The 19902-nt window shown below is 49.7% G+C and overlaps 1 protein-coding gene across 1 annotated transcript in view; it reads right to left on the bottom strand.

The window, feature by feature from the left end:
• The window catches only part of DAPK1 (death associated protein kinase 1), a 204149-nt gene that overhangs the window by 11795 nt on the left and 172452 nt on the right, over window positions 1-19902 (bottom strand). The window contains exons 19-20 of the mRNA XM_068974445.1: window positions 7415-7637; window positions 1273-1461 (exon numbers count right to left, since the gene is read on the bottom strand). Of these exons, the coding sequence (XP_068830546.1) occupies window positions 1273-1461; window positions 7415-7637 (412 nt within the window). The remainder of the gene's footprint in view (window positions 1-1272; window positions 1462-7414; window positions 7638-19902) is intronic.

Here is a 19902-nt window from a genome sequence, read left to right as displayed (position 1 = left end):
ACCAGGGGAGGAGGATGGCTGAGGGTGTGGGTGATGGGTGCTGAGCACACACTTCTCTCCCTACGTGGTGGGGCCAGCTGTGCTCCCCGGGACTCAGACAACACTCAACTTTTAAGGGAGCAAAATGCATATGAACTTTATTTCCTTAGGGTCCCTGGCCCAGGAGCAGCATCGCCAGGAAACTCCCCAGATGGGCTGAATCAGAGGCTTAGGGCCCGGGCCGTCTGTGTTTCCAGTGGCTCCAGGGGATGTGTGTGTATGCGGGAGTTTAAGAACCGCTGCTTTAGGTAAACACCCTGAGTATTCTATTTTTCCCTGGGTTTAGTATATAAAAGGGCTTTCATGAAGATGCCCCCAATTTCTTCTGAGTTCCTCTCCCTAGGATCTTTAATAGACACCAGCTCATCAAATCCTCACAGTTAAGGGAACTCAGCCTCAGAGAAACTGCTCTATCCCTGTTCTGAATGGACTGCGTCTCAGCAAGGTTTGTGTTCCTGCAGGGGGCCCTGGGAGCTCCGGGGAGAGCCAGCACTTGGGTTTCAAATTGGGTATACCAACTGCTAATGGGACTGTATTTTATGAGGTTAAAAAATGCACTAATTTATTCAACAGACTCAAAAGACTGTTGAGTAAAGTCTTTTTAAAAAATCTACTCAAAGTCTTTGAATTTGAGTCTTTAAATTTATTCCGAAGAGTAAACATACTCTTTACTCAAAAGACTCTTTACTTTTACCCAAAAGACTCTTCACTTTTACCCAAAAGACTCTTGAGAGTCTCTTGGACTGCAAGGAGATCAAACCAGTCAATCCTAAAGGAAACCAATCCTGAATATTCACTGGATGCTGAAGCTGAAGCTCCAGTACTTCAGCCACTTGATGCAAATAGCTGACTCATTGGAAAAGACCCTCATGCTGGGAAGTACCGAGGGCAGGAGGAGAAGGGGGCTCAGAGACAGTTGGATGGCATCACAGACTCAATGGACATGAGTTTAAGCCAAGCTCTGGGAGAAAGTGAAGGACAGGGAAGCCTGGCATGCTGCAGTCCATGGGCTGGCAAACAGTCGGACATGGCTGAGCGACTGAACAACAACTTAACAATCATTTGTTAAGCGTTTGTGTTTAGTTTTACTTTTGGGATATTACCCAGCTGTGCCTCAGCCCTGGGTCACTCCTACGCTGGCCCTTTCTCCACGCTTCATGCAGCTGTGGCAGATGCTCGCCGAGACAGGTTCCCTGCCGGAAACTCTTTCCGTTTGGGGAGGGTGAGCCGTACCGTTCAAATAGGCATTCTGGATGTCGATTGCCTTCGTGGACTGGTCATCGGTGGCGCAGTGCGGGTGGTGGGACGGGGCCCCGAACACCTCCAGCACCCCCTTGGTGAGGCCCGGCTCGAACATCATGCTGCGGCTCCTGACGCTCACGTTCTCACAGCCCGGGTACAGGTTGTTGATGCTCACGGACACTGTGGGCCAGAGAAGAGGCATGTTAGATCTTGCCCACCCTGTCCCTCCCAGCCTCTGCCCTCTGTCTCCCCCTCCCTTCAGGCCAGGGTGTGTGTGTGTGTGTTCCTCGCATAAGCTGGGCAGCAATGTTTCCCAGGGACATTGCGCTGGTTCTGTTTGCTCCACCTCTTGTATCCTTTCCTGTGCTGCTCTGTGCACTGAGCGGCCCACCCGACGGACTGCCTCTCCCAGGCTTACTTGCCCTTTGCCTCCAGTTAGGGTCCGCCGATGGGAGGCACTGGAGAAAAAGGTTGATGCCCATTTCCCCTTGCACTGCCTGCTGCTTTTCTGATGCCAGTTGTGTCTCTGACTCTAGACTTCCCTGAGCAGCTTCCCCCCTGGAGCTCCAGCTTTCCCAGGATTGTGACTTCTTCCTCTTGCCTTTTCCGCCCCAGGGATGGTAACTAACCTAGCCTCTGGGTGCTTCACCCTCTCTTTTATGTTCCTGTGAATTGTGTCTGTGACTTGGACCTTTCATTAAATCCCTGCCAGGAGCCTGACTGATGATGATACAGGTGAGATGAGTATCACTCCGGCACATGAGAAATTAGATCGAATGAAAAATGATCTTAGATGGTAGCAGGCCATAGCGTTAATTAATGCTGAATCACACAGTGAGAAAGCTATTCCTTTAAAAGATCCCCCTGAAAGTTTTTAAATTGCTTTAGCGGCAAGTCTCAGTTTGTGGCATTAAGTCTTTAGCATGTCTTCAATCCTTGCTAATCTCCCCTTTTAATAAGGAGGCAGGGGGTAACAGTATATGAGCTTCCCTGGTGGCTCAGATGGTAAAGAAACTGCCTGCAATGCAGGAGACCTGGGTTTGATCTCTGGGTTGGGAAGATCCTCTGGAGACGGGAATGACTACCCACTTCAGTATTCTGACCTGGAGAATTCCATGGAGAGAGCAGCTTGACAGACTACAGTCCATGGGGTTGCAAAGAGCCAACACGACTGGGAGACTTTCACTTTCAACAGTATATAGCTAGATTTTCATCACATCACTGTTCACTGTTTTTATTTACTGGTAGCAGTGGTATTGGTTTTCTATTCATGGAAAGGACATTAAGGATTTCATTTTCAAATCTATACATTTTAGTAAATAAAAAGAACCAGTTTTAAAGATGTTATCATGAATAATAATGGTAGAACTTTGTGAGAGATCAGTTGAATAACACAGTTTGGGTCCCCTGGGCCACGGGCAGAGCCCTGTGTGTCCTCAGTTCTGACGCTTGTTGGCTTTCTTGTCTGTCCAACAGACCTCCAACAGTACGGTGAAGGCTAGGACTTGGGTGGGCACATCTGGGGGCTCTGAGAGTGCATCTGGGAGGGGCTCAGTGAACTAAATCATACTATACAGTTAGTACCTTTGGTTCAGAGTTAATAGTGACAGACACTGCAAGGTCATTACACCTGGGTCACCTGAAAACTGGTGATCCAAACACAAAGATAACCTTTGTTGAAAGATCAAACATTTCAGATGGAGGACCAAGACAATCGGAATTTTCAAGAGGTTGGAGGGGAGGATAAAATTGGAGCTCAAAGGCTGGGTCAGGTACAAGGGAGGAAGAAGGTGCAATAAGATGGGAAGAATTATTCATTTATATGTTCTCTGCCCCACAATCTTCCCCCAGCCCTGGTATAAAAGGAGGAAACTTGGCAAACAGAAAGGTAAACAGCAACTTCTAGGCCAACAACATAGGCATTTTAGTGTATTTCTTTAGAGATTGTTAGTCCAAGTCTGAGAAAACCCATGTGACTTCCATAAGAATGGGTGTGTCCATTTTCCTGTGCTCCAAAACCTGTGTCTGGGATGGCCACTGTCAGGAATAAGTTTTGTCTTAGTAGCACTGTGGGTTTGCCGAGGGAGAGCAGACCAGATTCGGTAGATGACAGGCATTCCTGCACCTCGCTGACAGTTTTGGTTGGGAGGATGAAAATCAGGACATTGTTGTATACGGTATTATTAAGGAACAACTTTACAGGGAAACAATAAAATCACGAGGGAAAAATCGCTTCTCAGCCTTTTGGCTAAGATCAAGTGTAAATCACGAGGAAAGCATTTTTGCTAACCACTGACCTCTAGTGGTAAAAAATGGAAGGCCCCGATGGAGAAGCCACTTTTGCATCCAGGTCAGAAAAGACTTCCTGCAAACACTGCTCTCTGGTAAGCAGGCAACAGCCTCCTGCAGTGCTCTTTCTGGACATTCACTCCTCCCCTGGCACCAGGGGTTTCCTTCCTACCGCAGAATCACTGTTCAACAGCTGTGGCACAAAGGGAGTGTGTGCGGCAGCCATGTGCTGTGAGCGGCTGCACCAGGTCCCCCACGCCAGGCTATCCTGTCTCCTGGCTGACGGCTCAGCCTCTAGCTCCAGGACAATGCAAAAGGCAAGTTTCTAAAAGCCCACAACCTTCCTGCCGCCTGAGTGACGTAAATGTGCTCATGCAGGCATCTGTCCTGGTGAAAGGAGGAAGGCCTGACCATCCTAGCAGAAGTCAGAGGTGTCCAGAGCTGGGGTGCAGCTGAGCCTGGCTGCAACGGACCTCCTTCCCTGAAGACCATGCTCCAGAACAGCCTTTCCTCATGCCTTACAAAGAAACGCTGCCCCGTCCCTTCTCCTGTACGCAAGGCCCCCAGAGCCTGCCGCCCTCCCCCAGCTGGTTCCCTGCCAGGTGGCCCTCCTGGTGCTTCATATCTGTGCCATGCTCTGTTTTCCTGAGGATCCGCTTCTGTTTTGTGAGGGTCAGAAAGTGACTGTTAGGCTGCCTGGTCTGGGGCTGCAGGGGTCTGGGCTTCATGTTCTGGTGCCTCCTGCCTGCACTCCGCAGCCGGGGGCCTGCTGGCTCTGCACTGGGCAGGGCAGGAGAAGGGCCTGACACAGAGCCTCCTGCAGAAAACACAGCCTCCCAGCTCTTATCAGCCTCAGCAGGACTAGAGTTAGCTGCTAGTGAATCGTGTCACCTCCAGGAACTGTCCATATAGACACTTCAGCCACCCTCAGAGCAGACCAGCCGCCTTGGCATGAAGCCGGGTGGGCCTCTTCCATCCTTGCCCAGGCCCTCTGGGAGGCTGCCTGGCCTTGGTCAGACAGATTTGGGATGAACTAGGAGTGACCTTAGCCCAAGGGTCACACACACTAATGTACTGCTGAAATGTCATTTCTGTCACAGGGAGAAATTTCAGACACAGATGTGGGGAGTCTACTTCCGAGCTCCCCCTCCTGGAGTTAGGGGGCTGAGTGGGGTCAGGGCAAAATGCAGAGCCTGGGCCCCTCAATATGGTGCTATGCCCCTCACCCCAGCCACTAACTGGCTCCAGGTAGAAACGTGAATCCAGCGTCGCCAGAGCTCCCAATTTTATTTTTTACAAGAAACCAAATAAATATCCAACTTTTCAGGTGAAGTGTCTTGATTTGCAAATGCTGGAAGTTAATTCAACTTTTCTCCTTCCCCTTCCTCATACTGCACAAAATGCTGCAGCTTACCAGGCTTCTGACCTCTGACCTTACATTCCTGCGCCCCAAGTTACTTTTCTCTGTGCTGATCGAAGTCAGGGACACTCATCTGGTCCAGAGCACCCGTCATCCTTGAGAGAATCTTGTGTCACTCAGCCCCATGACTCACGTCTCTCTAAGCCCTGGCTGGAAGATGCAGTGTGATTTGCCGATAATCTAGTCATCCTGAGGGGCTTTCCTGGTGGCTCAGATGGTAAAGAATCTGCCTGCAATGCAGAAGACCCAGTTTGATCCGTGTGTGGGGAAGATCCCCTGGAGAAGGAAATGGCAACTCCAGTATTCTTGCCAGGAGAATCCCATGGGCAGAGGAGCCTGGAAGGCCACAGTCCATGGGGTTGCAAAGAGTTGGATATGACTGAGCAACAGCTCTTTCTTTCACTTTAGCCATCGTGAGCTGTGTTTTATCAAGAGTCTACTTCTGGATTCTTCTGGACATGGGAACTGATCAGAGGAAGAAGAATGGAGATCCGACTTCTGAGAAGTGAGGGTAGAGCTGTTCTCCCTCCTGGAGAGCCTGTATGTCACCTGAAGTGTGCCCATGAGCTGCAGCATCAGTGAAGTGAGAAAGTTATTCAGTTATGTCCAACTCTTTTCGACTCCACGGACTGTAAAGTCCATGGAATTCACCAGGCCAGAATACTGGAGTAGGTAGCCGTTCCCTTCTCCAGGGGATCTTCCCAACCCAAGAATCGAACCCAGGTCTCCTGCATTGCAGGTAGATTCTTTACCAGCTGAGCCACAAGGGATGCCCCCTGCACCATAAATCATATCTAATATGGCTAGTGAAAATTCCAGATCATGGATCTGTATAGATCCCATCTTTGTCTCTGCTCTTTGTCTGTTTCTCTCTGCCTCCCTCCCGCTGCACCTCCCAGCCTCAAGTCATTGAGACTGGAGTGACCTTACCCACAGCAGGTGAGAATTGGCGACCCCAGGAACTGCTATAGAAGCTCACTTTGAACCTTAAGCAAAGGTTGGCAGTGTCCACACACAGAGGCTGAACTTAATGGTTAAATCTGGAAAACTACTGGCTTCTGAGAAGGTATAAACCTATATTACATCCTGAAATTGAGCAAAATTACAGTGGAAAATGGAAAATGTGAGCATAAATATGCCCCAGGTCAGATGGAGTTATAAGCATTATTAACAAGCCCTGGCTCAGGAGCCAGACACTTCATGAACTGCCAGCTGCGTGACTCTAGGCAGTGTATCTGACCCCTCAAGGCTTCAGTAAAAGGGTGGCAAAAAAGCCAATAAAGCTGTCACGTGGATTAAATGAGGTGTCAAACGTACCCCATTTTGCCCAGTTCCTGGCACACGGTTAGTGCTCCGTTTGCATTAGCAGTATTATAATCATTCCAATTATATGTCCTTTTTGGCTGTACTTCTTCCCCTGGTTTCAATCCTACTGCTGTGCTCAGAGCGAAAAAGTTGAAAGGGGCATGAAGATCTCAGTCAATGGTCCCTCACCCTACTAAGGCTGCCCAGACCTCTTTCCTCGTGGAGAGAGAAATTACATAGAAACAAAACTTTGAAACACCTGTTTTCATTCTAGGTAACAGGTATGACACCTTTGTATTATGTACAGAAAGTGAATCTGAGGCACAGAGCTTCAAAAATGACATTGTTTAGAAAAGTCTCTGAAGGTCCATATTCCTATTTTTGAAAAACTTCATTCCCTTACTCTAAAAGCGAGGTGGGGGGCAGGAAAAACAACACCTCAGACTGTTCAGCTTCCTCTTGGTCATCTCAGGTGTTTCTCCCTGGGAGGGACAGGTCATCCTGCAGTTCTGGGTGTGAGTCCACTGATAATTGTGTCTGTGGGAGGTGGGGGTAGATGGCAACATCTGCTTTCCAACCAGGGCCCAGGTGAGCAGATGGACTAATTGAAAAACCATTAAGGAGACTTTCAAATCCACCAACCCACTTCCAGATACGCGTGGACGGGCCTCCCCATGCACCCAGATTTGTTGCTCTGTGTTCTTGCATTCCTGGACGTGCGCACAGCATTCCAAGGAGTGTCAGGGGAGAGGACCCTCCTGGGAACTGATATTCCATCTGTGCAACCCTGAATTTGTGTCAGTCCCAGTTCTTTGCGTCTTCAAGGGCAGAGTCCTGAACAGAATATGACATGGTTGTGCTATTCTGCATGTCTGTGACTGTGGACAGTGAGTTCAGCGAGGCCCTTTCGTTGCTAGCATGGGGGCAGGGTGTACTTGCTGCCCAAGAGTGAGGTGGACACAGGGCCAAGAGCCAGAGGGCCCACACCTTGAAGCCACCAAGGCGCCAGGAGTCGGTCAGCCTCGGGCCAAGTGCTCAAAACTAAGCCACCCTTCCTCCCAGGCTTTGACTTTGGAAGCACCCAGTGGAGAGACAAGGGCTGGTGGAGTGCACGCATACCTGCCGGCTTGGAGGCCAGGGGCGAGGGTGGGAACCGGGTAGAGTTGGTGGAGGAGAGCCGGGGCCGGCGTCTTCGGAAGAAGCTCCTCAGCAGCCCACACTTGAGAGATTCCACCAGAGTGGTCTTCCCAGACCCCGAGTGGCCGAACAGCTTCAGCTTGATTCTTGGCTGCAGGTTCTGTGTGGGTCGCAGTTGCTGGATGAAGAGTCCTCGGTGTGTGTCCTGAATAGAGATGAAACGGGGCCCTTAGTCAGGGAGAAGAGCAGGCCCTGAGCAAAACGCACATGCCGATTCCCACGGTTCAAGACCCTGCTGCTTGGGACCTCCCTGGGCGTCCGATGGTTAGGACTCCGTGCCCAGGTTCGATCCCTGGTTGGAGGAACTAAGGTCCTGCAAGCTGTGCAGTGAGGGTAGAAGATAAACAAAAACATAAAACAGCCCCCAAAACAAAAGACCCCCAGGGCATCCTTCTGGTCTGTGAGTTTTCTTTGCCTTTAAAAAAAAAAAGGAGGTAAAAGTAACCTTATTATAACATTAGTTTCAAATCAATGTAAATGATTTGATGTTTGTATCTATTGTGAAATTATCATCATGTTGGTAAGTCTAGTTAACATCCATCACTATCCACAGTAAAAATATTTTTTTGTGATGCAAATATTTTGTGATGCGAATATTAAAGATCTATTCTCATCAACTTTTGAATGTGCTGTAGAGTATTAGTAACTCTAGTCAACAGCTGTGCATTATAGCCCCAAAGTTTATTTAATTTCTAACTGGAAGTCTGTACTCTGGGAGGTCTGCAATTTCTCCTCATGTGGTAGACACCTCTTGTTCTGTCCCCATGACATTAAAAATTTTTTAATGTAAAACAGACATAACATAGGTTCCCCAGGTGGCCCCAGTGGTAAAGAACCTGCTGCCAAGGCGGGAGACATAAGATGCAGGTCTGAACCCTGGGTAGGGAAGATCCCTTGGAGGAGGGCATAGCAACCCACTCCAGTACTCTTGCCTGGAGAGAAGGGGCAGAGAAGCCTGGTGGGCTACAGTCCACAGGGTCACAGAGTTGGACACGACTGAAGCGAGACGTAACATACAATTCACCATTTTAACCATTTTAAAACAGACCTTTCAGCGGCTTTTACTACATGTACAACTATCGCTGCTATTTGGTCCCAAAGCACTTTCACCTGCCCCACAAGGAAACTCTGTACCTGTTGGTGGTTACTTCCCAGCCCTCCCTCTGCCCTGCCCCTAGCAACCACCGATGTGCTCTGTCTTAACGGATTTGCCCACTTCCATTGCACTTTGACGCACGATGAACTAGGTAAAACAATTTCTGGGAAGCAGTCTAGACTGGCCAGGGCACCTGCCCCTTCTGTGTGGGAAAGTCCTGCTCCTTGATGACATTCTGGAGGTCCAAGATGATAAGAAAAAGGGCGTCACAAGGTACAAAGTTAAATGCTGAGGAAGGGCCTGCAGGACATGATCACATTTCTGCTGTCTTCTTTCTCAGCCCTACAGGGAGAAGCAGAAGTCTTCCCAGCCCTGGCTGATGCACAGATTCATCAACAAACATTCACGGAGGACCTCCTGTGTGCTAGACCAGGAAGGTCTATACCAGCCCCAGATCCGCAGCTTTGAGGAGAGACAGACACGCGAACAATGTCCTATCAAATGTAACATGGGTGCTTTTGAAGAGATGGTGCTGGCGAGGAGCTCCATGCACCCGGAGAACCCACCTCAAGGGCTACGTGGTGGAACGCTGGTCATGCCACCCTAGCTCCATCCTGGCCCCACGCACCCTCTTGGCTCTCAGCTCCCAGCTGTGTAATAACAGCCTCTGGCTTGCAGCCCGAGGACGAGTCCTTCTCTCCTACCCACGATGACTCCCTATGCTTTAGCCAGTTAACTCCTTGCACCCTAGGAGACCTATCTTGCTGTGACCTCTCCCAGAAGTTTCCTCACGGGCAGGCTCCAGCCCACACCTGGTTCTGCATCGTGACCCCCTGGACTGGAGGGTAATCATGTGATACTCTTCCCCTCTAAAACAGAGGCCAACCTGAGGGCAGGACGGTATCCCCAGCACCTGGCCCACCTAGGATGGCCAATAAAGGGGTGCTACATAAATGAGGTACACAGGATGACCCATGCAGGAGTGCTTCAGAGCTAAGGGTCTGCCTTTTCCTTTCAGTGAGATCTCAGGCCTGGCTGGGCCCCTGCTTCCAGACCTAAATCCTAGGAGGTGCTGATTTAGAGCTCATTTCCTCCTCCTGAGCCACTGTTTCAGTTTCCACCACCAACACAGGATGGGAGCCCTAGGGCAGGCTCATGCCCTGGTAGCAAGCTCACAACTCTCCCACGTTCCTTCCTCCGCTTCCTCCTGGTAAACTCCGACCCATCTTTCTTGACAAGGGGAACACCGCCCAGGAGCTGGCATTTTGAAAATGGATGCTGGCAGTTTTAGTTCCCAGTGCTGGGGGATGCTGCTGGCGGGCAGTGGGTAGGTGGGTGCTGGGCTCTTGATATGTACACACAATGTTGTGAATGGGATGAATTCTCCCGAGTCTGCTTGACTTCTGAGTGTCTGCTGAGCATTTATATAAGAGAAAGACCTTGTTTGTGATCACCTGAACTTAGGACTTAACTGCATTTTAATATGACCGTGAGGGTTCTGAGAGGGTATGGTTTAATACATACTGACTTTCCCAGCAGTGCAACAATTGTATATGTTGGGGGAATTATACACACATCCTTTCCCACTTAATCTTTCAGAAGCTCTGATCCCCTCTTCTAAAACATCAGCCTGTTGCTGCTGTTTTGAGTTGCTGTCCCTCCAACATCTTTGGCATCTGTAGGTGTTACATTCGGTGATTCTGTGGATGGGCCCAAGTGTCTGTCAAGTTAACAACATCTCCTCATTGCCTAAGCTCTGCAATTACATACTGAAACACCTTCTATTATACCACATATATATTACTTTGATGTCTTTGTTATATTACAGTTAGGGCATTCTGTTATCTTTTAAAATTAACCTCAGTAGGTACACTGTTACCTTTGAGTTTTATTTCAGGAGAGTAATGATGGCATCACAAAATGTACATTATAAAGCAGGGGTCCCCACCCCCCCACCAGTCCTTGGTCTGTTAGGACCCAGGAAGCACAGCAAGAGGTGAGCAGCAAAGCTTCATCCACCGCTCCCCAGGGTTCAAATTACTGCCCGAACCACTCCCCTATCCAAAAGGCTGGGGACAACTGTTAGAAAGTATTGGTTCTCCGAGGGGTTGGAAACCACAGTTTGGACAGTGATCTGTAGCACATGAGGTTGTCCTTGTTGGGTTTCTTCTCTTAACCTCAAATCTCAGCAGGTACTGAGACAAAATGCAGCACTGGGTGGAAAGGGCTGGAGTATCTTGCCAGCAGTTCCCCTGAATTATGACCCAAGTCAGCACAGGAGTTGAAAAGCTCTATTCTGAGGCAGTTACTCATTGGGGTGCTGCTGATCAGGCAAGAAGAAATGGGGCAGGGGCTTCTCCCTGATGCCATTTACTGTGGCAGATGAGCCCATGAAGACAATCTACCACCTTCCATTATAATTTAATCTTCAAACTAGCCCTTCTACCTTCAAGTTGTGGGTGCTGCATGCTAAGTTGCTTCAGTTGTGTTGACTCTTGGCGACCCCATGAACTGTAGCCCCCAGGCTCCTCTGTCCATGGGATTCTCCAGGCAAGAATACTGGAGTGGGTTGCCGTGCCCTCCTCCAGGGGATCTTCCCAACCCAGGGATCGAACCCACGTGTCTTATGTCTCTGGCGCTGGCAGGGGGTGCTTTAACACTAGTGCCACCCACTGCACAGTGAGTGTCTGAATTGGGAGCGGCCTCCTCCTTTAGGAGTATCTCATGAATAAATAAAAAAGTTCTCCACCTAGTCCATGACACATGGCTAACTAACACGGACAGATTCTTTGCGTGAAGCCAGGATGTGCTTCTCCTGAGATGGGGCAAAGGCAGAAAACCTGCTTCTGGCTTTAGTCCCATCACTGAATCTGGGGGCATTACCCATAGCATTGCTCTATTCTGTCTGTTCTGTGTCCTCTGATCCTGACACTCTGAGGCTGGGCCAACACATCTGTCCTGTGCGAAGGAGTGAGGGTACCTCTGTTCCCTCACACGAGTCCTGCAGGTCTGGGCCTAAGCCTGAGCAGACTGCAGTAACCCTCGGACACAGGTGTTACCCCGTTGCTTCCAGCAGCTGCTCTGAACCAACGTGGGCCTGTTCCACGCCACTGAGAGAGGGTGTGTCTCGGCCTTGCTCAGTGCTGCCTGGACTGAGTGCCCTCTGCTCCTTCCAGTTCCACTCAGGGCAGTGGTGGGCTAGCAGTGGCTGGTGGTTTGTCTGCCTGCTCCCAAGTCAGCCCCAGAAATGGAGGAAAGAGGGAAGAGGGGCTGGTGACGGTGGGCTGTGTCAGCCTGGTTAGTCCAGGATGAACAAGAATCCTGCAAGGTCAAGTTTAGAGGAAATCCCTCCCCCTTGATATCTGAGCAAACTCTTCATGCCCAGCCTTGATATCTGAGCACCTGCCCTGCCTTCAGCAATAATCCTGATGAGTATTATAATCTTTAAAACTTCCTATGTTTGCTGCCTCAACATCCCCACAGAGGATGTCAGCGCCAGCCCAGGTACACCAATGTGTAAGTGGGCTCAGACACAGGTTCCCCTTCCGACCCTCCCACTGTGACCCCTGACATTCAAATGCCCCAGTGACATGCCCTGCACCTTTCCTTGTGTACCCCCCTGACCCCAGTAAAGCACTTGCCCCAGGGGCTCTCTGCTTCCCCCTGCTTAACTGAGTCTGAGCTCCGTGACCCAACCCTAATCCCTGTCTCTCTGGGACCAATGATATAAACAACTGCATTTCCCCTGAGCCTCCCTTCCATCTCCTCTTGTGGCCTCAGCTGGCTGACCATCTCATGAAAGAATCCAAGGCATGGCTTTCTAGCAAGAAACCCCTTAGCCTTTGGGTTTTGTCTTAGTGATTTTCCATCCATGAACCCCACCCAATTCCTTGGTTATAAATCCACGCTTGTCCTAGCTGAATTTGGGGTTGAGGTGATCTCTTTCCTCTGCTCCGCACGCACTGCAGTACCCCCAAATAGTCCATCCTACTGTCTTCAACAAGGGTCCTGAACTATTCTTTCATGAACACCCCTAGGAGTTGGCGACAGATGCATTTCCTGTCTGCAGCTGTAACTTCCAGGTTTGTCTCTTCCAGCTTACACTGTGCTTTCTCTCACATTCCTCGTTAAACCTCAACCTTTGTGGTTAATGTGGTCATTCTCCCTTTCAGATGTGGAAACCAAGGCTCAGAGGGGTCAAGGCCCTTTCTTGACCAAGGTGAAGACAGAATTAGGTTTCCCTTCTACCACTGCTGTCACTGAAAGGGAGGTGATGGGTTTCTAGAAGGGGAGTGGGGAGCGGGGAGGAGCAAGCAAGGATTTACAAAGTTGAGAACAGAAACTCAAAGCTGGGCTGTGCTTCAGTTATTAGTCCTAGGACTGCGAATATCCAGCAAGGGCCATTTCCAGTTCGTTATACTAAGAAAACACGTCCCAGTTAGTGCAGAGTCCTGATTTAAAGTAAGGCTTATAAGTCATTGCTATGAAAAGGGTCAGTAGGCTGAGAGTGCACCCCGCCTCCCCACTCTGGATTTGCACAGACAAAGGGTACACTCGGGCACCTCATTTTTCCTAAGCAAATGAGTTGGACGGCTGGCCTGTGTTAACAGGTTCCATGTCCTTGGGGAGCTCCAGGGGAGCATCTTTTTTTAAAGAAATACAGATTTCAATCAGAAATACATGTTGAACCTTCTTCTGCAGGGACTGCGTTCATGTCAGAATCCATCACTAGCTCTCATGCTGTTTCCCAAATGTAGCAATCCTCAAGAAATCTTGTTTTGTCCGAGAAAATACTGTTTTATGGGACTGACAGCTCAGGTTTTATAGTGTCCTCGATTTTGGGACGATCATACAAACACATACACATTCTCACCTTTCAAGTGGAGATGAATGGCAGGCAGGTGAGAAAAAATATTTTGATGGCCAAAGAAAGGGGTCTAGGGGTTGCAAGCCATCCCACATCCCTGCTCTCTGCCCAGGGCCTTCACACATCTCCCTGCCCTCCCTTTCCCTGCAGTCAGGACCTGCTGGCCTGGACTGGGAGGGACCCTCGCCCTTTACTTTGCTCTTGGGAAGATGGGCTGGGAAACTGCTTAAAGGCAAGGACAAGCAGAATACACTCGAGTCTTCAGCCCAAGGAAATCTAACCTTGTCCTCAAGGAGGGCCCCTCCCCACTGGTGTTCACTAAGAACCGTGAAGAATCTGAACACAGAATTTGAGACAGCCCTCTGGGACAGAGGTGTGGTACTGGAGAAGACTCTTGAGAGTCCCTTGGACAGCAACCAGTCAGCCCTAAAGGAAATCAATCCTGAATATTCATTGGAAGGACCGATACTGAAGCTTCAGTATTTTGGCCACCTGATGTGAAGAGCCAACTCATTAGAAAAGACCCTGATATTGGGAAAGATTGAAGGCAGGAGGAGAAGGGGGTGACAGAGGATGAGATGGTTGGATGGCACCATCGACTCAATGGATATGAGTTTGAGGAAACTCCAGGAGACGGTGAAGGATAGGGAAGCCTGGTGTGTTGCAGTCAATGGGGTCACAAAGAGTCGCAAAGACACTGAGTGACTGAACAACTCTGCAACAAGAAGTTTCTGACATCTCTCTCCTCCTGGTGGGTGGTGCACTTCCACTTTTCACCATTAGATGTCGCAGCAGGGACGAGTGGCGTGCTCAGATTAGCGTCTGTCCCCAAGAAGGCAGCTTCCAGCAGCCTTAGTGTGTATGCTCTCCCATGCACACTCTGGTTTTGATGCATAGCGGGGGCAGAGAGAGGTACAGTGTGCTCCTGGTTAGCTCGAGAAGGTGGAAGAATGCTGATTTCTTTGGAGGCAGAGTGTGGTCTATATTTAACAGAAGCTCCAAGATGCCCCAGTGCCCAGTCCGGTCAGGCCCTCACTGGCTGGGCCAGGGCAGAGTGAGCAGGGACACTGCCCAGAGGAGAGGAGGGTCAGGACTTCTGGGTTCCCTAAGTTTTGACTCATGCCTCAAAATATTCTCGCGTGTTCCAATCCCCTCGACCCCACAGGCTGGTGGATGTGGCTGGGATGTGGCAAGGCCTCGGGTGCAGGGTGGGAAGATGGCAGGGGAAGCAGCAGGGACCTTGAGGAACCAGAACCCTAAACCGGAACTCAGGCTTCCAGGTGTTCACAAAGGTGCATTTGTGTAATGGGAGGCCAGAATTTCCCCGTTAGCTTTAACCACATACTTCAAATATTTACACAGGATAGCGAGCTCTCATTTGTATTCCTGCCCCAACTTCACAAAGTAACTGAGCCTGAACAGTACCAGTCCAAGCAGCCGTCCCATCTCGCCTGGCTGCCAAGACCACCTTCTATCTGGTTTCTGGGTATGAGCAGTCAGAGGGAAATCCCAAGGCAGGAGGAGAAGGGGTTGACAGAGGACGAGATGGTTGTATGGCATCACCGACTCAATGGATTTGAGTTTGAGCAAACTCTGGGAGATGGTGAAGGACAGGGAAGCCTGGCGTGCTGCAGTCCATGGGGCTCCAAAGAATCGGACACGACTGAGCGACTGAACAACAACTTACTTAACACACTTGGGCCAGTACCCGATCGCCTTTCCAGGCCAGGCCTATCTGTCTGCTCACCTCAGGCACCGTCCTCTCCCCCAACAATCACACTCAAACTCTGCTGCTACCCCCATAGCTCCCTCCTTTTTGATCTATTTCTAACTCTTTACTTTCTCAGGCCCGTTTCACTCACTGCTCCCTCTGTCTTCTGCCAGCTCTTCTTCTGGCTGGTTCCTGTAAAGAACCTAGTGGTCTCTGTTGTGACTGCCATGTATGGATCTAGAAACCAGCCACAGACAGGAGTAAACAGAGGGGTATAGCTCTGTTCCAATAAAACTTTATTTATAAAAGCAGGTGAGGGGCCAGTTTTGGCTCTAGGTCCTTGTTTGCCACCCCCTAGCCTATCTCACATTTTCTTGTTTGTTTATTGACTGGTCTTGCCTCTTTCCTTCACTTGGTCTCTCATAGTTTTTTCCTACGGTAGACACTGTGATTATCTTTTAGATGAGCATTATTTGGTAACTGCCTTGCTTTTTGAAGCCCTGGTGAACCCTCGTGTGAAATGAAAACATCTCCTGCCATATTAAGAAACAAGAAATGTCACAGCCATCAGCGATTTCTGGCCTCCAAATGTGAATGAGAGCTCCCGAAAGTGCAGAGCTGCCACCCCCAAGGGTGACTGCTGAGGAGCTGGGGGAATGCAAGAAGCAAGGTGAACGAGGGAACAGGGGTGGCCCCAGACAGTGGAGGTGCGTTTGAGAGGAACGAACTCAGTGAGCCCAGAGGCTTGCATCTCCCCATACACAGAATGCCAAATTCCTTAACTTGATACCCAATCTTTGATGCTCAAAATGCCTGCTCCCTTGTTACAAAATTGTATATAGCCTGACTTCCCCTCCTGCCTCTTTGGAGCAGTTTTCTTAGAGCTACTGAGATGCTGTCTCCCTGGCTCAGACTCCTAAACATTCCCACCAAATAAAATAACTCTACTTTTGCATTTTGACTATAAAGTCGACACGGGCTTCTAGTTTCCTTTCTTCCAGCACCTTCTACCCCCTGGCAATTCAGCTTTCACTTTCTCATCGGCAAAAGTGATAAACAGCTAGATTGATGGGAGATCGAGAGCCATCTCCCATCTGGGAAAGACAGATAAGAGAACTGGAGAGGTGACGCGGCTCTCTGCACGTGGCAGGATGCAATTAGACCCACAGGATGGGAGCAGCAACTCTTAATTATGCAAATGCAGTTTACTTGTGGTGAATTCTAAATTTTGGGCAAGCTCCCAACTTTGTCCTATTTTTCCAAACTATTCCGGGGCATATTTCTTCACCATCTAGTCTCAGACTTAGGAAAAGCAACTACTTTTAATATCAGTTTACAGAAAAGCTGATTCGAAGGACAATCAAACAAAATAAAAATAAGCTGACTCCTCAACCCCCTTAAAATTAGTGTTTTAAAATCAGGAAAGAATAGACCTTGATATGACAGTAAAAATGGATGCCAGTACAAAATCTAAGTGCAACCCCCCACACCGCCTGTTATAACAAGCTCCCCTTTGTCTAGGAGGAGAACTGGTTTGGCTAAGTGACCACACTGTTCTTGAACAGGTTTGGAGGGCTGAAGGGGGCTTTGTTTAGCAGTGGGGGTGAACACAGAGGACAGAAGAGGGTTGCAGCTCCTGATAAGAAAGTGATACCTACCATGCGTGGTTGAGATAAGGGGGCCTCTAGAGGCCCCTAAAGCAATGGTGTGCTGGGAAACCAGCTCATTGCAGGGGATGGCTGGGGAGCAGGCTGGGGTTTCGGGTAAAAGGTGAAGCCTGACCAGTGTCTGCTGATTCCTGTGGTGTAAACACCACTACCACAGCTGATTTCAGCCCCGAATGTGACGGCACGGAACACACAGCTGGGGAGAGATGTGTATGGTGGGCCCTCCCAGACATTACCATGGGCTCCCGCATGCCACCACCCCGCCATCTCCTCTTGAACTGCGTCAGAGAGGAAGGCGTGCTGTGTTCTTCCTTCCCTCACAAGCCCCAGCTCGGCTGCCCTCTCCCCTACCTGCCCGGACGCGGATGCGCTGGCTGCACGTCTCACCTCCCACGGTCAGCCCCCTGCGTTAGGGATGCCATCTCCTCTCACTCTCCTCCAGCCCACCCTCTGCTGCCCCATGCAGCTCAACAAGATGACTTTGGTTCTGTTTTCAGAAGAGAAAGCTCCATGGCTTACCCCTAACAGATGTTTAAGAACACGTTCCTAGGCTTGACAACTGATGAGAGGTGAAAACACAGGGACCATTTCTGTTGCTAATCTGGCCCTGAGAAACCAAATGGCAGAGCAAGGCAACTTACGGCCACCCCCCGCTGCTGTCCCGGACACAGACTTCACCCAATGACTGCGCTTAGGATGCACGTGGGGTGGGTGAGCAGAGGGTGGCACCACCCCCGGGGGTGTCAGGAAAGGTACAGAGGCCGTTTTTCGGTTTCCACAGTGAATGTGGGAGGGGATGCTTGACATTAAATCCTCGGGGGTCCTTGCATCCTGCAAGGACAGGAAGTTCCACTCACCCCCAAATTCTGACAGCTCCCTGGTAAGAAACACTGCAACCTGGAACAGAAAATGATACTGAAAGGAATGGTGATAAAATGCCCCTCAGTGTAAATTACCTTCTTCCGTTCCCCTCACCCACTGTACAGGGCTGTGGGCAGTCTTTTCCTGCAGATGATCCATTGCAGGTTGCCACTGCAAACAAATCGCCTTTCTTGGCCTTCTCTGCAGGTAGAGCCTGCTCCTTAAGGCAACCGCCCACGAGCCCTCTGCGATGCATTCTCCAGGGACACACTGGGACATCATGATCATTTTCAAGAACCAGGTTCCAGTACCGGGTGTCCCGAAATCCCAAGCAGTTATTTATTTTGGGATTTACTTTTTTTTTTTAAAAAAAAGATAGTGGATGGTTAGAAATGTTTGGCAGTCAACTCCTCCCTTTCTGGCTAATGGGAAAGCTGAGGTCTAGAGTCATTTGAAGGCATGATTAAAGCAAATGATTACGTGGATCTTGAACATGAAGTTGGGGAGACTCCGCTGAAGGGCACAGGGCTCTGCATTACCTTGAGGGAAGTGACCCATGTCTGCCACCAAGCAGGTGACCCCACCGGAGGGAAGGACCATCCTGGGCTGTTGGAGAATTGACTCTGAAGAAGTCCTGAGCCTCTGATTGAGCCCCGAAAGCATGCATTTCTGTTTTGGTCTGGGTCTCCGCTCTGTAATTAGCATGTTGCTTAACCTCGTGGAGACCGGGATTCCTGCGGGAACATCCGCAACTCAGGGATGTAAAATTACAGGGCTGCCACACACACTGAGCATCAATGGTTGCTGTTACTAAAAACGACTCTCAAATGTACCCTGCCACAGCTGCCATTGCTGACACCCCAACATCTGCTCCTGAGGGCTGGGTTACAAGAGGGGGCCCCCACGGGAACCTCCATAGTTCCCCTGGACCTGGAGGGTGGTCTGCAGGATGCAAGCTAGGATGCCGACTGTGGCAAACACACGGTGCTCAGGGTGTGCAGGCACTGCTCTAAGGACATTGTTTACACCACCCGCCTGACCCTTACCACCATCCTGTGAGTAGCACTGTACTCACCCCATTTAACAAACAGGGAAACTGAGGCCCAGCCTGTTAAGCAGATTGGTAGTTCACCCAGCATGAAGGTGTGGCAGAGTGGGGATTCCTGAGTCTGTGCTCTCAGCCTTTACCCTATATTTTGCCTCTCAAAGCAAAGACAAGAGGGGAATCTCCCAGTAGATTCTGGGCTCCAAGAGGGATGAGGTACTATATTCACAGGCATTGTAATGACTTTCTTCATCTCCTTACAAAAATCATAGGATAATGGTAAAAGACTAAACGCTATAATATTCCTTCTCCCTCCCCTCTTGAAAAAATCTAGACATCAAAAAGCAAAAGTACAAATTAATGGAAGGAAAAAAAAAAAAAAAAAAAGGAAAAGCCCAAAACTGGGACTGTGCAAGAACCCATGCCACACTGAATTCAAAATTCCAGTCTGGAGACAGCCACCCTTCCTTGAGCTGCATGCGGCTTCACTGGCTATTTATATTCTTAATTATAAAAGTGGTTGAAGCACAGCAAGAAATACAAGAATCAGATAACAGGAGAAAGTGCTTTGAGCCCTACCCATCCAATCCACCCAGCCTTGGCTATCTTGTAGAGTGCTCTCCTTCCTGTCTTTTTAAATGGCATTTGTCTGTTTTTTTCTGACCTGCTGGAATGGACATCTGGGCTTGTATCTAGCATAGCAATGGTTTTAAATGAAAGTATCTTCCTAAGGGGTAGATGGGCACTAAAACAAAGCACAGTCCAAGGAAAAGCCTTGTCCCTTGGCCAGAAGAGGGTGTTTCCTGGGGTGACCATTAGAGCATGGAAGATCATGGCTTGCAGCTGATTTTTGCTTTAAGATGAACAGGCTGCACCTTTCCCTGAAGCACTGCTATGTAACGAGTGTTGCTGAGTTGATGAACCGCACTCCAAGGCAAGAAAGTACAAGGCAACGGTACTGTCCAGAGTGCTACACTTGTGAGAGGGGCTGCCTGTGCACCAATTGAGCCCACAAAACACCTGTAAGGGCGATGCTGGGCTCAGAGCAGAACGATGGGGCAACAGTACTTACTGTCCAGAGTGCTACGCTTGTGAGAGGGGCTGCCTGGGCACCAGCTGAGCCCACAAAACACCTGTAAGGGCGACGCTGGGCTCAGAGCAGA

The sequence above is a fragment of the Capricornis sumatraensis genome, chromosome 6 (assembly GCF_032405125.1).
Source record: "Capricornis sumatraensis isolate serow.1 chromosome 6, serow.2, whole genome shotgun sequence".
NCBI classification, from domain to species: domain Eukaryota; kingdom Metazoa; phylum Chordata; class Mammalia; order Artiodactyla; family Bovidae; genus Capricornis; species Capricornis sumatraensis.
The sequence above is the reverse complement of the archived record's forward strand: the minus strand, read 5'-3'. Positions and strand labels throughout refer to the sequence as shown.